This window comes from Salvia hispanica, chromosome 1, assembly GCF_023119035.1.
Source record: "Salvia hispanica cultivar TCC Black 2014 chromosome 1, UniMelb_Shisp_WGS_1.0, whole genome shotgun sequence".
NCBI lineage: Eukaryota > Viridiplantae > Streptophyta > Magnoliopsida > Lamiales > Lamiaceae > Salvia > Salvia hispanica.
The window spans coordinates 37,304,761-37,314,760 of NC_062965.1; the positions used below are offsets into that span (position 1 = coordinate 37,304,761).

Genomic DNA, 10,000 nt, shown 5'->3' on the forward strand with positions numbered 1-10,000 from the left:
GGACGAAGGGAGTAACAAACTAATTAATCCTAACTAACTATACTAATCAACCTAACTAATTACATTTTATTTTCAATTTCAACACCTTCCAACCTGCTCGCCTCCGCGCACGAGCTCGCGCAGCAAATCCAACTCAGCAAACCCTCGATCGCCTTCACCACCTAAGCATTAGCTCACAAAAAACCCCCAAATCTCCTTGTTATCCTCCTCGATCCCCCTGAATTCCTCTCCATGCTCCAATTTAGGTCTCCAATCACCACCACCGCCACGGCGGCAGTGAAACAGTTCAATCCCGCCGCCGTCCTCTACTCATCCGATTAGAGGACTCATCCAATTAGGGAATTAATTATTTTGACCAAATTAAAATAATTAAGAAATTAATTAGGGAGTAAAAAATCAAAATTAAAAGTTTAATTTGGTCAAAATCGAGATTAAACCCGTTGACCGTTAGTTTTTAACAAAAATGTTGATGGAGGACCAAAATGATCAAATTTTCATATGTTCAGGACCAAAAAATCCAAAAGATAATGTTTAAGACCAAAAACGATAATTTGTTCAGGATCAATTTTGGCCTTTACTCTTCCAAAAATAAAAATGTATCATCGTATTTGGATATATTAAAAAGGAAACTTTGTCATTTTAACAAACCATGTGATAAATAATTTTCTTTTGAAAATTAGATTTACAATACGACACAACATAAAATACTCCCTCTGTCCCCGATTAATTGTCACTCTTTGACCGGGCACAGATTTTTAAAAATGTAAATAAAAGTTAGTTGAAAAAATTAATGGAATGTGAGACCTACTTTTTTATATTAGTTTTATAATAAAATGTGAGTGAAGTAACTTAGTGGAATGTGGGACCTACTTACCATTTATGGTAAAAATGAGGAGTAATTACAATTTACATCCAAAATGTTTCACCAATGTTTCAATTAAGTACAAAATGTTTTAAGTTAACAAATATTATACAATAAGTTTGATTAGTGTTACGAATTAGTGTTATGAAAAAGAGTGACACTTAATCAGGGGCGGAGGGAGCATGTTTTTAAGTATATACCCTTGACATTACTTTAAGGTGTTGAAGTTCATTACTTGGAAGAAAAGAATTCTGAAGAAAAAACAAAGAAAAAACTAGAGAAAGAAAAGGAATAAATGATTCGGAGAAAAAATAAATTTGACAAAACAATCTTCTATAATTTAAGCTGTTACGGTCGGGTATTATGATTGATTTATGTAATACAGATTGGCCTCCACCTTTTGTTGTATTATAGCGATATTTATACCACATAGCCTAAATTTCTCCATCATAAAAAACCTACTGTACTTTATAACCAAATGAATATAAATAAACATTTATGATTTTAAGATTACATTCATAAAGATTGCATGATACTAATAAACATTTATGATTTTAAGATTACATTCATAAAGATTGCATGATACTTTGATTTCACAGTATGCATTTTGCTTTATAAACTTAAACGGTGAGAGAGAAATTCATGCCATATATAATTGTGAGAGAGAATCTTGACAATGTGATTCACGCATAATTAAACCATCGGATTTGCTCAGGCACGAAATTTTAATTAAACAAAGATGTGATTACACGAGTTACATTCTACAGAAAACTAGTAGAAAGAGTTCTAGCTTCCCATATTTTTGTGTGCCAAGGCTTGAATAACGAGATACCTGGCTCAACGGGCTTCTTTTTACGATAAATTATGTCGTCACGGAAGAGGAGTTTACTGACGTTCACTAGTTTTGAAGCTGTTGTGGCAGATATAGAATCGGCAACCACCTGGAATGAAAGACACGAAAAGCAGGTCGGATGAAAGAATTTCAAGAAGGTAACATTTACTGGATTATGAATTCCTTGCATTGTAAGGTGAACTATGAAATGCTTACCTGTCTTCAATCTATACAGTTTTACATCCGCCCGTACAACAAAAGCATCTCTCTAAGTCTCTTTGCTTCAGACGACATGCTATCAAAGCTCGTGGACTGTGGTACCCTCCAACTCCAGTTTCCAAACTGCACATTGAAAGCGAAGTCATATCATTCATGCGTCTCAAAGGTAATGTATAATCCTCAATTGTTGATTTCGTTCCTATTTTCCCTTGTCGAGTTAAACTGCTCCTCTTAGTGATGCAACATTTCCCGTAAACCAATTTCTATTCCTCCTTCAAGGTACAGGAACCATCCTAATACTGAAACAAGGGTACGGTATATACAAATTTTCGGTCCGGATCACCTACAACTTTTCCTACAACATCCCCTACTCCACCTCTCACAAACATAAGTAATGGGCACACCATCATATTTTATGTTTATGAGGGGTGGAGTAGGGGATGTTGTAGGAAAAGTTGTAGGTGATCCGGAGTGACAAATTTTACCCTTATAGCCCTATTAACGGAAAGTTTTCCACTCGAAAATCACACTTCTACAAGCATAGAGAGTTTGCAGCACGGTCTCTATGACCCTAGCCCATGAAATCTCTATCTGTTTGTTCATAGTCCATGTTTTAATAAATTCTGTGGAACGTATATTGAAAATAGATGCATGCATATGATGATGAAGCATCCTTTACCTGAGTGGCTGGAGTATTCATTCTAGCTGAACTACCCAATTTCAGTATATCCTGCATTGGTATAATAGTAGTTTGTGAAACTGAAGAAAGTGCTGCCTTGATTATCCCCCATGAGACATCTTCTTCAACTATATTACCAAGATACTTGACCACCTAAATCACACAAGTATGTAAGAACAAGATCTGATTTTATCAACTTTCCACATTCAAAGTTTTGGTTGACAGGATTCATCCATTTGCTCACATTAGATTTCTCTTCTTCTGGCAAGACATCCCACCATCCTTGAATCTGTGAAAATAACAAATGATCACTATGAACATATTCCATCAATTCCACACCTCCATGAACTTCCCATCAGAATTAAGAAATTAGTGAAAACAAAAATGTTATGTAAAACGAAAACTCGAAGGAATAATTGTTTCGACACAATATCTTTTGGTCATTTTGAAACATGACATTTTACACACAAACTTAAAAAGAACCCCAGCACCCCTCCCCCACCTCAAAAAGAGAAACCTCTCCTGGTGCTAGAAACTTAGAAATAAAAATTAAGGCTTCTATCCAAAGAAAACAGTCAACTTGTGCAAAGACCAAATACTTGTAAATCAATTGTTATGATGATATGGGGCGATTTGAATCACAAATAAAGCTACCGTGTCATTGTCATGAGTGCCAGTGTACACCACTTGATTTTCTTCATGATTGTGAGGTAAATGGGGATTTTCAGCATCACTTCCAAAGCCTGGAATCCAACCACAGAAATCAAACCAAGATATAAATCAGGGATAACTATGGCATGCTCAAAAATAAAATAGAAAATAAGAATGAAGAGACATATTACCAAACTGGAGAACAGCCATGCCAGGTGCTCTGATGGATCTCCTAAGCGCAACCACATCTTCAGTAATCACACCCTGCAGAAATACACGCAAAATATGAACCAAGGGTAAGTTCTCAAGGGAGACAAAATATGTATTTCAAATAAATTTTTAAAAATTCCTAAGTTCACAGCTAATTCATGAAAAGGCCACAGAAACACCAGTAGTGCCTCGTACGAATAAGCCTTCAAATCTTCAATGAGGCTGAGCAAGGAGATGATAAATATCTTGTGACGGGGGCTTTGCTTACAGCAATATACAGCTCAAGTAACATGTGCCTTCAAATAAGATAGGGCTAAACAGAAAATTGAAAAGAAAAGAAGAAGAAGATACAAAGAAAATAAATTAATAGAATTATTGAATTGACTCGCAATTATCAGGGACACTTCACAGTCAAAACCATGATACATTTAAAATTCTTATTGGTCAAACTTACCAAGTCTTCTGCTATAATATTGATCTCTCCAACCTCTCTGAAGATGGCCTCAAAGAGAGACTTTCCAGGTCCAACCTACTGTCAATCAAAGCATTATTTAATTTTCCATATATTGATAGTCAAAGATGCTGGAAAAATAGTGAAATGACGAATCTCACCTTCCATCGGCCTACTGTAGCAACTTTCGCTTCTGAACAAAGAAGTAATGAAATGTTATTCATTGTTTTAACAATAGGATCATGTAATTTTTTACAATTATAGTCATCTCACCAGAAGGAACAGCCCAAAATCCAGAAAATCCTCTGAAGTGATCAATCCGGAATTCATCAAACAAATTCTGAGCCCGTCTTAAACGCCTTGTCCACCATGAAAATCCATCTCTTTCCATAGCTTGCCAATCATATAAAGGGCTTTTAACAAAACAAGGGTTCAATCAATATGTCATTACAAGATATGCTTCACCTTTACTTATCAAGTTCTGATATAAAGTTCAACTGTGCAAGTGTTTGTTTTCCAATGACATTGATAATTTGATTACGATCAAATCAGATCCTAGTGCAGATAACTTTACAGTAAATGACATATAATTTTTCCCCCAGGATAATTATTCAGTGAAGATTGCATCTTCAGGCTATCAGCTCTACCAGTATGAAACGTACTTAAACACAAGATCCTTTTCTTCAGATTCTGATCAGCAACTTGCGGTCATTATAGCTTAGGTGTACAAACATTAATTCAAGTAGGTAAGAGCACAAAAACTGTTTGATTGAGTTTTAAATCAAAAGAAGTTTTCAATTACGTAAGTTAGCAAAATATGACTGGTATTGAGCGTAAAAAAATAGCAGCGGTGTTACCAGAGCACTCACTCACAATTACATGCAAAGGATAAAAATAATGAGAGTTATATGTATATTAATCTCTAGAAGAGCATCGACCTGTTCCAAAGCTGACCCGTTTCGCTGAAAGCATCAGGGGGAACACCACTAACAAGAAGAGGAAAGCCACTTCGATTCTGGTGGAACCATAGATGGTAAGTTATAGAAGCACTGAAGCATAAGTTATTCTATGGCAATAAAGGGTAATCTCACCAGCAAAAATTGTTTCTTGTTAGCCCATACATCTGCACTATGATAACCTACATATATGGGCATATCTCCCATTATACTTATTCCTTTCATCTGAGCATAATCACGGACTTTCTGCCATTGCCTTTGGAACAAGAATTGTTGAGCAATGAAAATGTCTATCTGCAGAAGAGAAGCATATTTCAAAAAAAGCAAAGAAGCATTCCAAAAGAGCCAAAGGGTCAAGAGATCTTACAAATTCCTTTTTGCTTTGATAGATTTCTTCCAGAGCTGCCACATGCCGTTGTTTTAAGGGTTCAGGCCACTCATACCAACTAGATGTGTTCATAGCATCATCCACAGCAGCAAAGTATGCTGCATCCTCAAGCCAACCTGCACAATCAGACAACCGTTAGGGCAATGAGACTCTCTCGGAACAAGACACAAAAGTCAGTGTTTTTACTTGAGACTTACAGCATGTTGAAAGAGTAAAACGAGGTATCTTTCTAACATTTAGTAAGATGAAAACAAATATGAACCGAGGATGGATGGAAAAGATTAAGCAAAATGTACGTCCAGATGATAAACATGTCCTTTCTTAACTGAATAGAAGAGATCCATCAATTAAAGAAAGGACATTTATATCCAACCATGACCAGTGTTTTCAACTTGTCAAGGCTCTTGAAGTAATAAGCAGGCAACATAACAACCATGGAGAAAACTAGAAAAGGTGGTGAGTGCATATTCGAATAAGGCTCCTTACTAGAGTGACTATTCTCACCTGCAATACTCGGATCTTTGCGGAATTCATTAAGTTGATTCTTTAGCTCTCCCTCACTTGATATAAGCCTCTTTGCAGCCTACAACGTAATGAAACAATAGTCTACTCATATGATAATGAATGGCTTTAAAAGATAATTATTGAAAACCAGCCATGATTTACTAACAAAATTGACATTGTTTGAGAAAGAATTAAGGAATATTCATCATCTTCAAGTAGATTAAACACTCAGGCATATCAGCTGCGAAATCCGAAAACTCAGAAACTATCCCTGGCATTGTCCAATTAACGATGTATACAAGATTCAATCAACAACAGATGATCAATTTCTTCAACATTTTCATCTAAACTATAAACATCTGTGACTAACTATGTATTAAATTATTGCATTGTTGCACAAAGTTGTGAATGGGAGGACCAACTTTCAGGAAAGCCTTATTCAAAAATTACTTGAACTAACATAGATAACTAAGAATTCCATATAATTAACTTTAAAAATTCAAATATATCATCAGATAAAAAGATGAGAGTCAATGCTCTACCTCAGCCACCAAAGGATCCTTGACATCAGCCACAGCTGTGTAATTTACACGATACGTATCTCTGCAAAAATTATGACAAAAATTACAGAAGAAATTCAGAGTATAAACAATGTCGATATAACTTAATTCTCACAATGGTTTGGGTAGATCTTCCTTTGACAGTAGACCATCTTTCACAAGCTCCTCGAGGGAAATCAGAAGTGTGTTACCACAATTAGCATCCTGAAACAATACGAGCATGACTAAATGTGAGAACATGAGTTTGCACATGGATAAATGAAGTTGAACACCAGCGTCTTAGCACAATCGTAGTTCATAATTTACCCCTTCAATTGTGAAAATTTCAAACACTAATATTGTAATGAAAGTGTGAAACCTGTCCTGAGTATGGAGATCCCTCTTCATTAGCCCGCCTCCCAGGAGGAACAAGAGGCAGAACCTGTTAAAACACCAAAAAACAAGTCTTTTACCAAGTAAGCCATCATTAGACGCAAACACATAAACCTGTTGACACTCAAGTTTATTCGTATTGATGCAATGTTGCTCTACAATCCTAAAATCGGTATCAGTCTGAAGCAATTCCAACTAAAATTAACAAATTTAAAGTTAAACACAAATGACGAATGTGAATCACTAAAACCTGCCAAACAGAGCAGCCGGCGTGGTGAAGCCAGTCGAGGAAGTGGAATGCTTGGGGGCCGAGATCGCCAATGCCGAAAGGGCCGGGAAACGACGTCGGGTGGAGCAGAATGCCTGCCCTCCGGCGAGTCTTGGCATCGCGCTTGGGCATCCAGGTCTCGTAGTCGGATGGTAAATCCTGGCCGGGCGATAAGCTCACCCCATTTTGAAATTGAGCCCTAATGCGATTGGGAGTGGGAGGATTGTGATTGTGATTGTGAAGAAGGGGCTTCGGATGAATAGAGAGGGAAACGGGGAGAAGGGAAAGAGAGGTCGGAATTGCCATGTGGATGAGTCAAACAATGCACAGAATTGCATCAAAAGTGGTGTTAGTGTTATAGTAACATGAGTGTTGCGTGAGAGATAAGAGCGGATGAGAGAGTTGGGTGGAGATGATTATGGCGTCGGAGAAGCACCAAAGCATGTGACTCAGTGACTCTCCTTTCTCCTTTTTAAGAAATTCCTTTTTACTCTGTAACGTTAGAATTGCATTTTGATCTACAAACACTTTTATCAACACGACTATGTATTAATAAAAAATGGACTAAAAAAGAAAAAAGTTCATATTTTTCAAGGACGAATAGAGTATGCATTTGAAATGGAACGAGAATTCATGCACAAATCATTAAGTAAAAAAATTATCAAAAAAGTATTTAAAATAGTGTTAAGTGCATGGTGACATCCACATTATTATTAAGGCTTAAAATGAGTTGTAGTGGCAGGTCATAGTAGTATAAGTTATAAATAAATTAATGTATATGTGTAATGAGTTGAGACAATTTTCCATAAATGAAAATGACCATATTTTATACAACGGAGAAGTAATTCATTTTGTGTTCAAATCAATGTTTTAAAAATTGGACTAGTGAGTCAAGAAACAAAATGGTTGGTTCATAATTCAATTAGTTAGACCAGTTAAATCACTTGCCGAACCTAGCACATATATAAAATTAAATAGTATATAAATGAACATAAATTTAACAAATGATATATACTTCATTATTTACATTCCATATAAAAAGAACATTAAACCATACTCCCTCCATCTTCAAAGAATATGTACTTTGGATTCAGCACGGGGTTTAATGTAAAATTAGTAAAATAAGAGAGAGGTAGAGAGAAAAAAGAAATTAAAGTCTTATTAGTGGAAAATGAGTCTCATCATATTAGTGAGAAAAGACTTTCTAAAATTAGAAAATACATATTCTTGTGGGACGGACTAAAAAGAAAAGAATGCATTTTATTGTGGGTTATAAATATAACATAAATATAAAAAATATTCAAATATTAAAATTTAAAAATAATAAACTTTAATTAAAACATTTTCTCAAATAAATATGATACTACCTCCGTTTACAGAAAATAGATTATCATTTTGGACAGTCCACCGAAACTAAACCAATTTCTAAATATAGAAAGTTTTAAATAATTAAATATTATTAATAATATGGAGTTATGGACTACACAATTCTCTAACAGTACTTTCATCATATTTTCCTTCTCTCTCTCTTACTTTACGAACTATACATTAAAACTCTTGTCATTTACGACTTATTTTATTTTAGAAATAATTAGTTAGTTTAAATAAAAATATATCATCACATACGCATAAAAATAAATAAAGTTCATGCTATTTCAAAAAATTACACGTGACAGAAGCAATATTACAAAAATATAACTAAACAAGAATTACTAATAAGTTTAGATAAAATATATACTAAAAATTATTAAGTGGTGAACTATAATTAATAATATGTCAAAATATACTAATTATACTATATAAAAGTAAGAATAAAATTTGCTAATACAATATACTTAAAAATTAGGAGATAATAATAATAATAATAATAATAATAATAATAATAATAATAATAATAATAATAATAATAATAATAATAATAATATACTCCCTCTATCCACTTTAGATGACACATTTTTTTCGCACCGTGTTCTGAAAAAATGATACTCGCTCCGTCCATGAAAATTAGTTATATTTGGGAAGTCCATAAGAAATAGTCTCATTTCTAAAGATGGAAAGTTTATCTTTGATACTTTACTTATTTTTTTCTCCTTTTTATCATACGTTACCTATGTTTTCTCTCAGTTCTCTTATTTTATCAATTTCTTATTAAAACTTGTGCTGCCTGTAAATGAGATTATTTTTTTTGTGGATTGAGTGAGTAATAAATGGTTAAAATGGAGAAAAACAAATTAAGAAGTAAGCAATTTTGGTTGGGCACAGATTTAATGGACAATTGGTAAAGTAAGAAATAGATAAAAATAATTAAAGTATTGTTGTAGAGAGTGAGTCTCTACTCAATAAAGAGAAAAGAGTTTCAAAAGTAGAAAGTGCATATTCGTGTATGACGGATTAAAAAAGAAAGAGTGCATACTCTTGTGGAATAGAAGGAGACATCATTTTTCCAAAATACATGCGAAAAAGAAATGTGTCATCCAAGATGAGCCTCATAATCAACAATACTCAAAGAATATGTAACTAAACGAAATTCTTTTGATGAAGAGCAAATGCTCAAGCCACAAAACGGTGAGCTACAAAAAAGATAAGTCAAAAGGCAAGATCAATAACAAATTCGAAATCCCCTACCTTCGAGAATAAGTGATCCAAACAAAGCAGCCCAACAAAGTAACAAACCAATCACCCTCAGCAAGCCTAAATCACAATAGTGCCACAAGAGAATTGTAAAATTAATAATAGCCCAGAGCTCAACAAAAGTCAGCACTCAACAACCACAAGAGAAGGTAAAACTAAAACGAATTATTAGATTGGGACGTTGGGTGGATAAAAATTTCATACATGTATATTCTTAAGAATAGATAATGGTCACAATATTTCAAAAAAGCTTTTGGTAGTTCTGAAAATCTTACTAGGAACAAGTTCTGAAAATGAAAAAACCTGCTTTTGATTCCCGATCGAACCAATTCACGACAGCCAAACATGTTAGGGCGTTTAGGGGTAAATTGGACTACACTACGTCGGTTCGCGATTCGACCAGACAAACCGGTCTAC

The 10,000-nt window shown here is 34.5% G+C and overlaps 1 protein-coding gene across 1 annotated transcript; it reads right to left on the reverse strand.

Annotated features, from left to right (window-relative positions):
• Nucleotides 1-1,490: 1,490 nt before the first annotated feature.
• On the reverse strand, nt 1,491-7,422 carry LOC125219102 (4-alpha-glucanotransferase, chloroplastic/amyloplastic). The gene is made up of 17 exons (XM_048121013.1): nt 6,935-7,422; nt 6,671-6,733; nt 6,428-6,516; nt 6,295-6,355; nt 5,753-5,831; nt 5,228-5,364; nt 4,996-5,154; nt 4,843-4,919; nt 4,178-4,317; nt 4,066-4,097; nt 3,908-3,982; nt 3,435-3,507; nt 3,247-3,335; nt 2,837-2,881; nt 2,593-2,745; nt 1,911-2,036; nt 1,491-1,803 (listed from the first exon to the last, which is right to left on the reverse strand). The coding sequence occupies exons 1-16, from the start codon at nt 7,256-7,258 to the stop codon at nt 1,932-1,934; spliced, it is 1,701 nt and encodes a 566-aa protein (XP_047976970.1). The 5' UTR covers nt 7,259-7,422; the 3' UTR covers nt 1,491-1,803; nt 1,911-1,931.
• Nucleotides 7,423-10,000: the final 2,578 nt, after the last annotated feature.

What these genes read in the sequence shown, in the direction of transcription:
- LOC125219102 (XM_048121013.1), bottom strand. Translation starts at nt 7,258, where the DNA reads ATGGCAATTCCGACCTCTCTTTCCCTTCTCCCCGTTTCCCTCTCTATT. An exon ending in CAAAGATCCGAGTATTGCAG is followed by an intron (nt 5,365 to 5,752) that starts GTGAGAATAGTC and finishes CTGATTGTGCAG; the next exon opens with GTTGGCTTGAGGATGCAGCA. An exon ending in CTACAGTAGGCCGATGGAAG is followed by an intron (nt 3,983 to 4,065) that starts GTGAGATTCGTC and finishes GATTGACAGTAG; the next exon opens with GTTGGACCTGGAAAGTCTCT.